The sequence below is a fragment of the Pseudorca crassidens genome, chromosome 5 (genome assembly GCF_039906515.1).
Source record: "Pseudorca crassidens isolate mPseCra1 chromosome 5, mPseCra1.hap1, whole genome shotgun sequence".
NCBI lineage: Eukaryota > Metazoa > Chordata > Mammalia > Artiodactyla > Delphinidae > Pseudorca > Pseudorca crassidens.
The window spans coordinates 147,506,496-147,522,158 of record NC_090300.1 but is presented as its reverse complement, the minus strand read 5'-3'; the positions used below and the strand labels follow the sequence as shown (position 1 = coordinate 147,522,158).

The 15,663-nt window shown below is 61.6% G+C and overlaps 1 protein-coding gene across 7 annotated transcripts; it reads left to right on the top strand.

The window, feature by feature from the left end:
- Positions 1 to 4,893: 4,893 nt before the first annotated feature.
- ICOSLG (inducible T cell costimulator ligand) lies at positions 4,894 to 15,271 on the top strand. 7 transcript variants are annotated; one of them, XM_067739631.1, is made up of 7 exons: positions 5,001 to 5,137; positions 6,524 to 6,564; positions 7,466 to 7,831; positions 8,525 to 8,806; positions 11,168 to 11,338; positions 12,286 to 12,321; positions 13,218 to 15,271. In XM_067739631.1, exons 1-7 carry the CDS (start codon positions 5,124 to 5,126, stop codon positions 13,226 to 13,228), a joined length of 921 nt encoding a protein of 306 aa, XP_067595732.1. In that variant the 5' UTR covers positions 5,001 to 5,123; the 3' UTR covers positions 13,229 to 15,271. The 7 variants fall into 7 exon arrangements, 5 of the variants coding, with proteins under 5 accessions (XP_067595736.1, XP_067595732.1, XP_067595733.1 ...); XR_010943887.1 differs by lacking the exons at positions 12,286 to 12,321; positions 13,218 to 15,271 and adding an exon at positions 9,029 to 10,298 and having other exon boundaries at positions 11,168 to 11,289; XR_010943888.1 differs by lacking the exons at positions 11,168 to 11,338; positions 12,286 to 12,321; positions 13,218 to 15,271 and adding exons at positions 9,029 to 9,695; positions 10,169 to 11,161.
- The last annotated feature ends 392 nt before the right edge of the window (positions 15,272 to 15,663 follow it).

Sequence of the window (15,663 nt, the reverse complement as noted above, 5' to 3'; positions counted from 1 at the left end):
TCCTGGGCGTTACACTGTGACCTGGGGAAGCTTGGGACCACTGCTAGTGCCGACAGTGGTTTGTGGAAGAAAGGTGGGGCTACAATTGGACTTTCTGAAGGGTGTTTTTTTTTTTTTTTTTTTTTTTCTTTTGCGGTACGCGGGCCTCTCACTGCTGTGGCTTCTCCCGTTCTGGAGCACAGGCTCCGGACGCGCAGGCTCAGCGGCCATGGCTCACGGGCCCAGCCGCTCCGCAGCATGTGGGATCTTCCCGGACCGGGGCACGAACCCTTGTCCCCTGCATCGGCAGGCGGACTCCCAACCACTGCGCCACCAGGGAAGCCCTGAAGGGTGTTTTAAAAGTATCTTGAAATAGAAGCGAAGCTGTGATGGTTAATTTTATGTGTTGACTTGGCTGAGCCACGGTGGCCAGACCTTTGTTCAAACATTATCCTGGAGGTTTCTGTGAAGGGCGTTTTGGATTACATTGATACTTAAATCAGTGGGCTTTGAGTAAAGCAGGTTACCCTCCACAGGGCGGGTGGGTGCTGTGTCTGAACTCATCGGTTGATGCTAACCTAAGCTAAGCTCCAAGGTGATCGTATTAGGAGGTTGGGCCTTTGAGAGGTGACTCCAAACTGGGATTAGTGCCCTTACAAAAGAGGCCCCAGCGAGCTCCCTCACCCCTGCCCACGTGTGGACACACGAGAAGCGTGTGACCGTGCAAGGGGCCCTCACCCGACCCTGCCAGTACCTGACCTGCCACTTCCAGCCTCCAGAACTTCGAGCAGGACGTTTCTGTTGTTTACAAGCTGCCTAGTGTGTGGAATTTCATTATAGTGGCCGCGTCGGACTGAGACAGTCCCGAGCCTTCAAAGGCCTAATCTGCCCTGAGCGAGAAGGAATTCTCTCTGAGCACGGCTCTTCCCGGGCCTCCAGCCGGCCAGCTCACCCCGAAGGTTTTGGGTTTATCAGGCCTCCATAATTACGTGAGCCAGTTCCTTGAACAAACTGTCTCTCTTCCTGTCTCTCTCTCTCTCCCTCTCTCCCTCTCTCTCTCACACACACACCCACACACACACACACACACACACACACACAGAGCCCTGGCCGATAGAAACATCTTCATCTTCATGAAGACCTTCCCTCCAGGCTAGCAGGGGGACGATACTGGGCTGTGATGTCACGGGTCTCCTGTCCAAGGGCTAAAGGTCTGTAATGAAACCAAGGTCATGGCAGCCCCAGAAAACACGGAGGGCCAGTGGGGACAGGAGCATCTGAGCACAGATGAGACCCTCCAGGGAGGCCAAGCCCTGGGCCCAAACCGACCACAGAGACGGGCACTCGTGTCGGCGGTTGACGGGACAGGGCTGGGAACAGCTGCTTCCACCCGAGGCAGCCGGCGCCGGGGGGCCCGGTCTGCTGGCGTCAGCTCCGTGCCAGCCTGCTCCCAGGCGGGGCCCAGAGCCCCTCCAAGCAGCCTTATAACACCTTGAGATTCTGCCTCTAAGTATTTAATCCCACCCACAGAGGCCCCTTGTGACCCCCTGTGGTCATCTGAATAACGACCCCAGAAAGATGTTCCTGTCCTAAACCCCAGAACCTGTGAATGTCACCTTATGGGCAAAAGCGGGCTTGGCTGCTGTGATGAGATGGAAATGGGGAGACTGTGCTGGATCACGTGGGAGCCCCAAGGCCCTCGCCAGGGGTGGCAGAGGAGACCTGACCCCATATAGAGAAGGCCATTGCCGTGGGGGCAGAGACGCAGCTGCAAGACAGCGGGCGCCTGGGGCACCCGGGGCGGAAGAGTCGGGAAGGACCCTCACCTCCAGCCCCCCGGAGAAGCGCTGGTTCAGGCATCCCGCCTCCAGAACTTGAGACGGTGCATTTCTGTTGTTCTGAGCCCCGAGTTTGAGGTAGTGGGGTCTTGCTTCTGTGTCTGCACCCAGAGCCTTGAACCTTCAGCACAGCAGCAACTCCGGCTTGGTTCCCAGGTTGGCCCAGATAGCCTTCCGGGTGGGCTTCTCTCTCCGGCACCCCCAACACACACACCCGCCTCGCTGCCTGAGAAACGGTCACGGGTGAAGGCAAGAGAGGAAAACCTCAGCTCACCCGCAGGAAGTCTCCCGAGGGCCGTCCTCTGTGCTCGTTCGTCTTGAAATCCTCTGTCTATAAGCCACGTGCCAGCATCGGTGCGGACGCCTTACGTGTGCTCACTCACAGGAACCACGAACCTACTTAGCTGCGTTACGAGGAAGACGTTGTCGCTACCGCCACTTCGCAAATGCGGAAACACAGGCACAGAGGGGTTACGGTCTCAGGGGCCTGGGGCTGGTCTTCTGCCCGCTCCCGGGGTGTCCCTCCCCCGCTCCCGCCCCGTCCTGCTCGGACGTCCCCTTCCAGCCCCACTGCACTCCCTACCGCTTGCCTGCCCGCTCAACAGGCAGCGCGCTCCTTGGGCCCAGGGTGCCCACTCTTGGGTGGGCCTGGCAGCAGCACTTGGCCCTCCGGGGTCCGGGGAGGAGGGCTGCCCCGGAAGCCAAGCCTGACCCCTTCCCCACAGCAGCCGGCCGCGCCGCGGCGTTCGCCTCCGGAAGCCCACCGCGCTCCCTGCCCCGCTGCCCTGGGGCTGTGCCCCCGCTGCACGGTAGGGCTGCGGCCCGGGACGCCGACTGCGCACCTTTCCTTCCCCGCTCCACGTGAGCCGACACTGCGAGGGAGGTTTTAACCGAGGGGGCCTCTCCGTCCCCCAGGACCCGAGGTTGTGTGTGGGGTCCACCCCTTCCACTCCGCAGCACTGCGAGTTGTGGGGGGGTCTTGGTGGGGGCGGGACTGGACCCAGGAAGGCGGGAGGTGTCGGACCCAGCCGGTCCCTTGTCCCTTTCTCCTCACCCGCGGGTGATGCTGGGTCGGCCCTCCTCTGCCAGCTGCTGCCAACCCCGCGGGAGGGGATCTAAGGCCACCGATATCGTGCCCCCTCCGGCCCTGCTGGGCCTGACACGGTGACCGCCCCCCCACCAAGGTCCCCGCTGCATCTGCTCTAGACACGGCATTGGTTTTCTGGCTCTGGGGATGGGCAGCGTCCTGAGACCCCATCTCTGATCTGATTTATACCCACGCCCGGTTCTCCTGGCCAGATCTTACTTTTCCTCCTGGCCTCCATCTTTCAACCCCTTCCTGATGCCCCCCCACCCAAGTTCAGGCTGTCTGTGCCCTCACTGGACACTTGAACGGGAGTCCTGGCCGGGACCCCTGTCCCTTCTCCTCCCCCTGCCCCCAAAGGGAGGATAGACCCTGCCTGGCCTCTGTAAATCCCCCGCCCCAACCTGCAGCCTGACCTGGGAGGTCAGGTGAAGCCCCTGCGCTTTAGGACCGCAGGCCCACCTCCCTCCCTGGCCACCTGCAGCCCCCATCCCCCTCCTTGGCAGCATCCCCATCTCCCAGCCCAGCTCTTTTGCTTCCTTGTCTCTTTTTTTTTTTTTGCGGTACGCGGGCCTCTCACTGCTGTGGCCTCTCCCGTTGCGGAGCACAGGCTCCGGACGCGCAGGCTCAGCGGCCATGGCTCACGGGCCCAGCCGCTCCGCGGCATGTGGGATCTTCCCGGACCGGGGCACGAACCCGTGTCCCCTGCATCGGCAGGCAGACTCGCAACCACTGCGCCACCAGGGAAGCCCTGCTTCCTTGTCTTGTTTGCTCTTGTCGCCACAGGAATGTTAACTTCCACCAGGCGCAGATTCTCTTATTTTAAGCTTTTCTCTTTAGCACTCACATAGGCCGCGTGTGGTAGGTGGGCACTAAATCTTTGTTATAAGAATGACAGCATGCAGGTGGCTGGGGCCAGAGGAGCCCCGTGGGCTCTGCCCTCACTTTACACCCTGCCTGTCCTGCGCCCCAAAGGCTGGTCTCAGCACCCCCATCAGCGTGGGCCGCAGGACACACCCCTCATGCCTCCACCCAACAGGCGCCTCCAGGCCTGAGGTGGGTGCCTGGGGGCCCAGGCCCTTCCGGGGGCTGGACGGTCTCTTGCCTCACGGCTCCACCCACTCGCCTGGCCGGCACCCACCTGGCTGGTGCGGGAGGAGGACGCAGCTGGGCCTAAAGAGAGGAGGCCTTGTGGACTGGGTGGGCTGGGCAAGAAGGAAACGCGGCGTTTGCCCCCAGCTCCGGGGCTCCGCGCCGCCTTTCCCAGACCAGAAAAAAAAAAAAAAAAGAGTGAGAAGTCCCACACGCTTGGAGGAGCAAAGACGAACTGGTTTCCACGCGGTGGGCTTTTCAGAGCCTTTAATAGGCAAATATGCCGCGGCAGGTGGCCCAGGACTGACAAAGGACGCGGCAGCAACGCGGGCTCGGGGGAGACTAGGGCTGGACTGGAAGATGGAGCCTGCCGGCCTGCCTTCCCTCCCTCCTTCCTGCCACTTATTCATTCATCCCTAAACGGTCCTGGGGCTCTGACTTCACCAAGCGCTGGAGGTCCTGGCTGCGTCCCAAGAGCGGGAGGGAGGGCGGGAGCCTGACTCTCAGCCCGCCGCGCCCCGCCGGCTCTCAGGCCGCTGGGGCGGGGGACAAGCGCAGGCGGAGCCGGGGCGCTTGGGGGCGCGGACGTTCTGCGCGACTCCAGGGCAGCACTGAGCCTCCCACGGCCCCTCCAGCTGGGCAAGCCCTCCAGCAGCGCGCTCGGCCGCCCTCCTCCACCGGACCTTCCCTGCCGCCGACTTGCCGGGATACCTACTGCGCCCAGGCTCAAGGCCCGGTGGACCTGGAGCCCCATCCTACAACCCGCGGGGCCCGACTTACGCCCTCTCCTGGGAAGGGCTGAACTTTCGGGAGTGACTGTCCAAGCTTCCGTTCCCTCGCGCCTGCCCGTGGCCAAGGCCGTGGGAGGGACCGGGCCGGGGGTGGGACCAGGGGCGGGGCCGGATCGGGAGGGCGCTGAGCCGGCGACCAGCTCAGCGCCCAGAGCCTCCGAGGCGCGGCGGGAGCGCAGCGAGTGCTGGGCGCTCCGAGGGCTCCCGCGACCCGAGGTCGCTTGTGCTCGTGCTCGGAGCTCTCCCGCGGCCCGACGGCTTCCGCGGCCCGAGGTCTCTAGTACTCCGAGATCTCCCGCCGTCCGAGTTCCCCCGTGGCCCGGGGTCTCCGCCCCCACCATGCGGCAGAGGAGGTGAGCGTGTGCGCGGACGCGCCCTCTGGGCGCGGGGAACCGAGCCTGGCGGCACAGCGGAGGCCTCGGGCTCCGGGAGCGGGGCGGCACCGCGCGGGGCCGCGGGAGGCGTGGTTACCTGCCGGCGTTGTCCTCCCGGCGGCGCGGGACGCTGGCAGTACGCGGGTGTACCCGGGGCGGGGTCCCTGCCGAGGGAGGGAAAGAGGAAAAGCTGGGAGAGAAGACATAGCGACCCACTCTCACTTCCCCCCCCTCCCCTCCCCGCCCCCGGCGGTGGCCCAGAGGAAAGAAGGGTGTGAGTTTGCTGTGCCAAGGTCGCTCTTATTTACCTCGAATGCCGTCTGGTGCCCACCAACTGGTGACGTGCCCCCCGCACGCCTGGGTTTTCCCCCTCCTGCATCAGCAAAGGCAAACTGGGGAAGGTGCCGGCCAGCTGGTCACTCCTGGTCTCTTGCCAGCTGAGGGGGAGGCAACAACTTTCTGCCAAAATACCCCCTTCAGGGCAGTCTTAGCATCGGCAGCCTGTGTTTCCCTTGATGAGCTGGTGAGGTACCCCATCCCCAGGTGTCCCACACGCACAGCCCAGAAACCCACCCACCCCAGGGACCCACCACCCAGTCTCCCCAGTTGGAAATACAGGGAAAGACTATTCCCTCAAGAACGGAAAGTAAAAATATTTCCATGTCACAGCCACCAGCCACCCACACCCCTGAACGGGGGGCCCCGTCTGTGCTTTCTGACCCAACGAGGAGTGGGCTGGGGCGCGGGCAGAGTGGTGACAGGTGAGGCAGGGGCCACCGCTGAGGCATGCGGGGTACAGAGGCTCCCAGGCTGAACGCGCCAGGAGCCTGGGAGTCATGAGAGGGGTGTGCCGGCCCCCAGGGCTGAGCTGTGCACCAGCTCCAGTGGAGCCAGCAGATCTGGTTTCAGATTGATCACGTTCCTTCAGAAGGTCGTCCTGGGGCTCACCCGACCCTGGCAGGGGGAGGGGCATCTTACATCTTCTCTGTCTCTCAAACTTCAAATACCCCGAAAGTGGGTTTTTATCCAATTTTATACAATTTCTTAGACTCCATCCGTGCAAAACCAGGCCACCAGGGGGCTGATGATTCCTCTCGATACCCTTTATCACACCCTCATAATTGCTTTGAGGGGCGTTTTATTAACGTGGGAGCTGGTCCCGTGCAGGGGCTGCCAGCCCCTTGGGGCTTGCCTGCTGGGCAGGGAGGAGTTGGTGCTGCGTCCGCTCCTTGAATCCCTGGCTGCCCGGGTGGCCTGGGCTGCTGGCCTGGCTGGGGTGTATTCCCACTGGGATGGTGGGTGTGACCGGCTCCTGACCCCACTGGGGAGAGCGGGACTCACCCTTTTCTGGTTGTTTTTTCCCAGCCCTGGACTACTGCTGCTGCTACTCTGTGGCCTGCGAGCTGGTAAGTGCAGACGGTGCTCTTGCTGGAGCCTTCCAAGCCCTTCAGCTCTGAGCAGTGAGGACCGCGGAGTACAGGTGTCAGTGGGGTCCTCCCCACAGCCCTGCTTGCTTTTCCAGGGGCCCTTGTGAGAAAACGGGGCCCCCAAGCCCAGGGTAGTGTGTGGCATTGAGAGCCACAAAGGGGAGGGCTCGGCCAGACCCCGTGGTTCTCCTTTCGTGTTGTGTTTGGGACAGGCAGAGCGCAGTTCCCCCCAAGTGTTTCAGAACCTCCGCTTTCCAGAGGAGCTGGGAGCTGGGCTTCCTGTTTCCCGTGACCCCTTTGCTCCCCAAAGCCACCAGCTTCCAGAAGAGTGCAGAACGGGGATATGGCAGCGCAGCGGAGACTGAGGCCTTGCCTGGCCTTCCAGCCCACAGGGCGGCGGGTCAGGGCACACGGCCACTTTCCCTGCTGGCATTTGAGCCGTTGTAACAGACCACAGAACCTCGCCGGGCCTTCTCTGATGGAGTTGCAAACACTACTATAATGATGTTGTTGAGAAGCTGATGTTTTCTTTTCAAATGTCTGAGTTTTTAAAAAACATCTTCTTATTCTGAATTCATTGTAAACTCCCAAGAAGTAGTAAAAACAGGGAGGAGTCCTGGCTGGCTCCCGGCATGATGACTGGAAACCGACCCTGGTGATGTATCAGAGCAGCTTACCGCCCGTGTCCGAATTTTTAAACTATTGTTTACTGTATTATTGTTTATTGTATTATTACTAATACATTCCTTTCCTACTGAAATGAGTCAGAATTGGGGTTTGAGTCTTGCAACCCAGAAGCTCCCCCGTCCCTCCAAAGGGTGAGTTCAGAGTTACGCGTCGAGCGCGGAAGATGAATTCTGTTCTCTTTGGATGTTTGCAGAGATTCAAGAAGAAGCAATCAGAGCGATGGTGGGCAGTGATGTCTGGCTCAGCTGCACTTACCCCGAAGGAAACACCTTCGATTTAAATGACCTTTATGTTTACTGGCAAATCAGTGTGCCGGGCAAACAGAACACCAACTCTGTGGTGACTTACTACCTCTCGGGAAACAGCTCTGCGGGCCACGTTAACAACCACTACAAAGACCGGGCCCGGCTGTCCCTGGACGGCATGAAGCAGGGCGACTTCTCTCTGCACCTGCACAATGTCACTCCCCAGGACGAGCAGAAGTTCAACTGCCTGGTGTTTCGGAAATCCTTAGAATTAGAAAAGATTTTGGAAGTCACGGTCACGCTAAACGTGGCAGGTAAGACGGCGGAGCTGCCGAGTTGATTCCAGCCCAGCCTTACGGCCCGGAAGAAGTGTCAGTGAGACCTGTTTTCTGCGGCTCATTCACCCGTGTCTTCCCTTAGAGGAAATCCAGATCCCTCTAGCGGGGTTCTGTTTAAACCAGGTGTGCGGCTTAGGTGGTGGAAATATCGTTCGGCTCGTAAGAAAGTTTTCCAGGAGCCGAGGTGCCTCCCTCCTCACAGGAGCTCCTAAGCTTGCTGTCCTTGCCTCGAAACTCTCCAATTCAACCCAAACAAGATGTTTTCATGAAATTAGGAGGGAGCGGTATAAGGCACTAAATGAGATCAGAGTTTAGGAAGAAAATTAAAGCGCCTCCAGCAAGTTGCTCGGGGCACTGTTCGGTGGAGAGACGGGTGACTTGTCAGCTGACCGTGTCACTAGACTCAAAGGAGGCCAACCTCCTTGGGGTGGGACGTGGGTGCCGGTCACTGCCTGCCCGGCTCACAGCGCCCCTACTGGTGAGTTGGGGGGCGTGACTGGTAGAACAGGGCCTGTGCTGCTGCCCAGACCACAGCCTTGGTCCCGGCCCTGCTCCGGCGTCTGGGGCACGACGGCTGCCTCCCTGCTTCCCTGGCCCTTGGCACTGTGTCCCCCCCCTTCTGTGACCTTCGGAACCTGGCAGCCCTCAGCCCGTTTCCCTCCCCTGCAGCAAACTACAGCATGCCGGTGGTCAGCGGCCCATCCCAGGACGAGGAGCTGGTCTTCACGTGCACGTCCACGAATGGCTACCCGTGGCCCAAAGTGTACTGGATCAACAAGACGGACAACAGCCTGCTGGACGACGCCCTGCAGAACAGCACCGTGTCCCTAAACGCGCGGGGCCTGTACAACGTGGTCAGCGTCCTGCGGATCGGGCGGAGCCCCGCCGTCGACGTGGGCTGCTGCATTGAGAACGTGCTTCTTCACCAGAACCTGACCAGCGGCCAGACGGGTAAGGTCCCGGGGTCTGCGCACTGACCCCGACCCAAGGCTGGGGCCAGGGGCGACTTGGGGGATCCTCTCAGGTGGGAGACAAGCCCCTATGAGGTGACTCAGCAGCGGCTTCAGAGGTGGTGGCAGGGCGAGGGGGGACAGACATCACCGTGCGGCGGAGGGCAGGGGCCGGCCAGGTGCTCGGGGCGCTTAATCCTCATGCACCTGGGGGGGGCGTCAGTTTTGGGGACCCATTTCACAGATGAGGGACTGAGGCTCCGAAAGGTCACGTAACGCTTCAGAAGCTGCAGCTGAGGCGGCGGCAGCATCAGGATTGAAGCGCCTCCTGCACAGCCACCACCCCAGCTCTTCGGACGTGTGCCCCCTGGGAAACCAGAACCCCTCCTCCACCAGGGGGTCCGGCTGGGCCTGGCTGCCGTCCCAGGCCCCCTGTGGAAGGGTGCAGGCGGGTGACTCCTTCGTAGAAGCCACAGGCTCTCTCAGCCTGTGTGTCCCTGTCAGCAGCGTTGAGACGCCAGGGAAGGAGGGGCAGGAGAGCTGGAGGATGGGGGTGTCGGGGGCCTGCCTGCCGCCCAGCTGCCGGGAGCCCCCGCGCCCGGGCACTCGCCTTCCTGGAATGCAGGCGCAGCCCTGGGACTCAGCGGTCATGGTCTTCTGGCTGCACCAGAGGCCTCTGCTGGCCTCTGCATCCCAGCAGGGCAGCCGGGTGCAGGGGAAGGGGAATGGGAGGGTCTCCTGGGGTCGTAGTCTCGGCCCAGCTGCTCTGGGGGACAACTGGGAAGCCTGTCAACCCCCATCACCCCGCCCTGTGCCCAGACCCTCTGAATCAGCACCTCTGGGCTGTCCAGGCAACAGGACATGTTGAAAAGCTTCCAGATGGTTCTAAGGTGCGTGGGAGGCCTAGCCACTGTCTGGCTCATGGCTCCTTCGGGTTTCGGCAAACACGGGACACTTGTAACAAGCTGCCCAGGGAGGGGCACGATGGTTGGACACTGGGACAGGAGGATTGGCCCCCTCATGCACTGCCAGTGGGACGGGAAACGGTGCAGCCGCCGTGAAGAGCAATCTGCTAGTTCCTTAAAACTTAGCCTGTGGGGCTTCCCTGGTGGCACAGTGGTTGAGAGTCCGCCTGCCGATCAGGGGACACGGGTTCGTGCCCCGGTCCGGGAGGATCCCACATGTTGCGGAGTGGCTGGGCCCGTGAGCCATGGCCACTGAGCCTGCATGTCCGTAGCCTAAAAAAAAAAAAACTTAGCCTGTGACCCAGCAATTCCACCCCTAGGTGTGCGCCCCGAGCGCTGGAAACGAGAATCAAACAAATACTTGTACATAAGTGTTCACAGCAGCTCATTCACAATAGCCAAAAGGTGGGAGCAACCCAAGTGTCCACGGATGGACGAAGGGATGCGTCCATCCACACAGTGGAGCATTACTCAGCCGCGAAAAGGAATGAGGCACTGACCATGCTGCAATGTGGAGGAACCGTGCAGGTGATGCTCAGTGAGGGAAGCCAGACACAGAAGGCCACATAGTGTACGATTCCATTTGTATGAAATGGCCCGTATAGGCAAATCCAAACAGACAGAAAGTAGATTAGAGTTTACCAGGGGCTGGGAGAGAGGATGGGAAGTGACCACTGATGGGAAGGGGGTTTCCTTTTGTGGTGGTGGAAAGTTCTGGAATTAGATAATGGTTTTGGCTGCGTGACCTTGTGAACGTACTAGATGCCACTGAATTGTTCCTTTTAAAATGGTTAATTTTATGTTATGTGAATTTCACCATTATTTTTTTTAAAGCCAGCAATTAAGCTAGAAAGAATTAATTAAATTAAGTTTACTTTAAAAAGCCAGGAAGGGCTTCCCTGGTGGCGCAGTGGTTGAGAGTCTGCCTGCCGATGCAGGGGACGCGGGTTTGTGCCCCGGTCCGGGAGGATCCCACATGCCGCGGAGCAGCTGGGCCCGTGAGCCATGGCCGCTGGGCCTGCGCGTCCGGGGCCTGTGCTCCGCAACGGGAGAGGACACAACAGGGAGAGGCCCGTGTACCACCCCACCCCCCCCAAAAAAGAAAAGCCAGGAAGACTGTGCTTCCCACCACGCCCATTCCCAGGTGTGGACCTTTAGGAAGGGCTGGGATTACAGGTCACACAGGTAGGGTGAGGGGGAATGACAGCCCAGAAAGAGAAAGTTTCACCTGAAGGGGGAAAGCCTTCTCTCCATCAGCTTTATAGCTTAGAAATCACAAAACACCTCTGGGAAAGTCTGGTGGATCGATACTTCCCTTAGCACTCTCTCCTTCAGGATGAAGAAACCCCCTTTTCCCCCTGACCCTGTAAGTCCTGGGTTACTTTCCTTTCCTGCAGAAATGTTCATGGGAACCAAGGACAGCATCACAGAGGACCCAGTGGACGACACCCAAGATGCGGTGAACCCGCCGGTTCTCAGCGTCCTTGCTGTGCTAGTCGTGGCCGTGGCCGTGGCCGTGGCCACGGGCTGGCTGTGCAGGCGGAGATGTCCCTACAGAAGCTACGCAGGTATCAGAGAAGCCCGCGCTGCAGACAGCGCACGCTTACTTTGTTGGGGTGAGGGCTGGCCTTTCCCAGGATGTTTCCAAGCCCTGCGTGGTGCCGCTCTCACGGGAAGCATGCTTTAATAGTGCTCACGTGTGTGAGGATAGCAGCCCCAGTGCCCCTGGTGTGACCTCCACCTCCGAGATCCTGACACAGCTCCGCCCCAGAAGGGAAGTCCGGTCTCTGGGTCTGGGGGGGGACGGCGGACTCCGAGTGTGGACGTGGTGTGTCTGTGGAAGTCGAGTTGCCTTCAGTCCCTCAAGGCCGTCTGACCAGTTCTGGCCAAGCTCGAAGACAGATCCAGAAAGTATGGGTTTTGACTAAGTAAAACGAAGAAGCAGAACTCACAGTGGGGAGCAGAAGAGCCTAGAATGTGGACCCTGGGACCACCCAGGTGTCACAAGAGGGCCTGAGGGCTGGGGCCTCGGGGGAACCCCTCGGGTAGGGGCCAGCACAGTCTCCCCAGGTTGGTCTGGTGGTGGAGGTCAGCGGGCATCCCCAAAGGTCTTATTAACCAGGTGGGGCTCCTCCTGGACTCCTGGGAGGGTGTGGAAGCGAGCGCGGCTGGACTGCGGAGCCTGCGCACAGTGGGAGCTCTGCCCGACGGGAGGGGTTGCTACGTGCCGCCTGGAGCTGCCACTTGGTTGCCAATGCCGTCTGCCCAGAAATACTGCCCACGGCCCCACTGCCGACCCAGCCAGGCTGCTGAAGGCCCTTGAGCACCTTGAAGCGTTTCCCACCCTGACCTCTTACAAAGTCTCGTCCTGGAAATGAGGGCGGCCTGGGGAGCCCTCGCCCGAGCAGGAAGCCAGAGGAGCGTGGAGTGGGGCGCTGCTGAGTGCGGGGCCCCTGGGGTCTTCAGAGAGGCCCCCTCATGGCCCGCCCTGAGTGTTTCTGGTTTGTCCCAACAGGCGCCCAGGCTGCGAGGCCGGAGCTGGAGCTCACGGGTCAGTTTGCCAGGAGGGAAGGAGACCCGTGGAGGAAGCGTGGGTCCACGGGCTCGGGCGAGCTGGGCGCTCCACTCTCTCTGTGCCCGCCTTTCAGCACGGGTGCTACTCGATGACCAGGAAATAGGCGTTTCCAGTTTCAGAGACGGTGAAATCCCAAGCGAAGGCCTGTCCCCCTGGCCTTCCTTGGCGTGTAAGCCCGTCCTCTCGCTGACACTGTGCTGGGATTTTCCAAACGTACAGCCACGCGCACATGTCCGCAGAGAGCCTGGGACCACAGCCCCGCTGCCCCTCCCCAGCTGCCCGGCTCGTCCTCCTGCTCTCCCTCGTCTCAGCCCCACCCCTCGGGGGCGGGGCCTCTCCAGCGGGTCCAGACCCTTTGTTCGGCACCTCACGGTCCCAGAGCAAAGGTCAGAGTGATTCCCGCCCCAGTTTGGGAAAGTAGCCACACGCAGGGCCTTCAGTTTCGGTTTCCTACTGGCAGGTGCCTCGGGCTGCCAGGCCTTGGTGGTCAGGCCAGCGGGCTCCACGCCTGAGGCCAACGACCATGCCCTGAGCCCCGTTTCTCCACCTGTGAGAAGGGTCGTCAGAGGAGGGTGGGCCCGAGGTGAGCACGACCCACACGGCAGTGGCCGCCCACCTGTTCACCCAGGTGATTCCGGGGCACGCGGCTGCCTGGGGCTGCAGCAGATTCCCTCCCGAGGCTGCCTACAGACCATGCGGGACACGGCTTGCTAAAGAATCCGGGCCTGCTGACCCGAGAGTCCGATGCAGCGCCCGTCTGCAGGCGTTTTCAACCCTGTTTTCACCGTCCTGGTTCCTGAGAAGATGAGTCTCTGCTTGCAGAGAGAATGAGCCGGCTCTGTGCTCATGCCCCTCTCCTCTTTCCTTCCAAGAGCACGTGTGATGAGAGCTCCCCCAGGACGTGCCACCAGTGGGGACGTCGGGTGGCAGCTTGAGAATTGACCCGGGCAGGCTGGACAGAGGACACCATCTGCGCCCGTATTGGGGGCTGCACGGACACTGGGCCACCTGGCCTTGTGGGGACACGCAGGCGCCCCCTGGAAGGGCCACGCTGACCCCAGGGAGCACGTGGCGGGCACTGACCTGATCCTGGCAGCCCTTTCAAAAGGTCGGCAACTCCTCGGGGTTACGTGTGCCCCCAAGTAGGTGGGCTGCCCACCTTCGCTGCCAAACACAGAACAAGAAAAGGGTTGTGACGGCTCCTTTCCGCCACCAGCCCCCGAGAGCCTGCGGCGCTTCTCAGCATCCTGGACCGGACGGGCTCCTGAGGCCACTCTCTTCCAGGATGACCTGCGCTAGGCCGTGTTCGCTCCAGGTTCAGGGGCCACGTGCTGGCTCTGCCGGTCAGTCTCCTGCCCCACCTCCGCCCTGAGGACCCGGCGTCTGTGCAGACGCGTCCTGAAGCACTGAGCGGGCGGCACCAGACAAACCCCTGGAACTCATGTCCCTCCAGAACACTCCCTGGGAGGAAAACCCGACCTCATTTGTTGGTCAAAAGCTAGGTTTCCCTCCTCAAAAACACAATGAAAAAACAAAAACAGTGGAATTTTGGGAGAAGGTCTGTGCTGGGCGGTGCAGCTGGGCGTGGTGGCCCGGGGTTCCGCTGCGGGGGACAGGCAGGCAGGGCTGGGACACACATCTCCAGAAGACACCAGCATGGACAGGTGACCGTCACAGTCCTTCAAACTGGGGCCGTGAGTGGACGGTGGGCGGCCTTCCGGCCGCGTGGCCGCCTTTCTTCAAACGCAGAAGCAGTTCCCTCGAATCCTGCTGGGCAGCCCCTGCAGGCCCTCGCGGGCCTCCCCTGGGGACCTGCACGGTCGTGACGGAGACTTCACCTCACGTGCCGGGTTCCTCAGAGCCCGCTGGGCCCCCGGGTGACTGGAGTGGGGCAGTGGCCAAGTCCACGGAGGCGGCAGCCCGACGCCCTGACCCTGCCCAGGCGGTTTCCATGTTGATTCCTGCATTGCATCTAGCAGTTCACTGTTTCCAGAAGGTTCTGCAAAGGTGGCTGCCAGGTAACCCTGGTGGGCACGCCCCCAGGAAACGGGTCTGTTGCCCCTGGCCCTGTGGTCATTCAGCACCGACGGGCACGTGAGGCCTGTGCTCCCCAGACCCAGACTTACAGCAAACTCAGCAAGGCCGGCTCAGCGCAGGACCTCAGCCAACAGCGTTCTGTTGTGTGTGTCTGTCTTTGTACCCAAGAGCCCTCACGTGGCTTTTAAATAGGTGTGAGGGGTCCACACAGACTTGAGCATGAAAGCATTAGAAGACAAGTGTGGTTCCTCAAAGAACGACAGCAGGTGACTCACGGCGCCTCGAGCAAGAAGCCCGAGGGGCCCTGAGTGCAGCAGGTGGGGTGCGTCAGGTGGTCGCAGGCCTGTCCCCAGTGACTGTGATGTGACACCAGGACGGGTGCACCTAGGGCCCTCTCCGCCGTCCTGCCCGGGGTCCAGCCTGCAGACCCTGAGAGGCCCCTGGAGCTGGTCGGGGCGGCGTTCTCCGCCCGGCAGGACAGGGCAGCCGCAGGGAGACTGAGTGTCCTTCCAGCTTTCCTAGAAGGGATTTCCTTCTTGGGGAAGCGGCTAGGCCGGCCTCCCGCTCAGGCCCCGTGACGCGGCCGCCCGGGGCTCTCCCCGCGTGTGCTTGCGGGCTCTGCCTGGGCCCTGGGCTCCCGGGCGGTCGAGGCCACGCCCTGCAGGCTCCAGACCCTGAGTCATCATCTCCCCGCTGGGCCCCAACGGCCCCTCACCGCTCCCTCTGGCCCCCGGGGCCACGGTGCGCTCTGCCCCGCTCGCACAGGTCACCCTGGGCCTGTCCACCCTGGGGGCCGTGGCTTGCGCCTCACGCTGTGTCGTGGACAGTGTGCGGCCACATTTTGACGTTTCTGGAAGGCTGGTTTTGGAGAATACAGGCAGTCGGCGTGGCTGTGTCTGGCAGCTTTGGTCAGTGTGCGCGCGGGCTCGGTGCACTCAGCCCGTCCTGATTGCCGTCGGGGACCCTGCCCCTGCCCCGTCCGTCCTCACCTGGGTGGCCCCGTCCCCCAGGGGACGTTGGTTAGCGTGGAGGCATTTTGGTTGTCACTCTCGGGGGTTCCTACTGGCTTCTAACGGGTGGTGAGCGGGACACTGCTCGACGTCCCACCATGGATGGGGACCCAGAGGTCAGTGACCTGAGGGTGAGGATCCCGTGTCACCTTCCCGGGGAGGGCAGGGCAGCGAGCCGCTGTCCCGGTCCCCCTTGCACGGGGCACAGGAGAGGCGACTCATGGTTCAGGGTCAGGCCCAGGGAACGTTCCAGGTCAGGGGCCGGCCGGGA

What these genes read in the sequence shown, in the direction of transcription:
- ICOSLG (XM_067739630.1), top strand. An exon ending in ACTCTGTGGCCTGCGAGCTG is followed by an intron (nt 6,565 to 7,465) that starts GTAAGTGCAGAC and finishes GGATGTTTGCAG; the next exon opens with AGATTCAAGAAGAAGCAATC. An exon ending in CCTGACCAGCGGCCAGACGG is followed by an intron (nt 8,807 to 11,167) that starts GTAAGGTCCCGG and finishes CCTTTCCTGCAG; the next exon opens with AAATGTTCATGGGAACCAAG.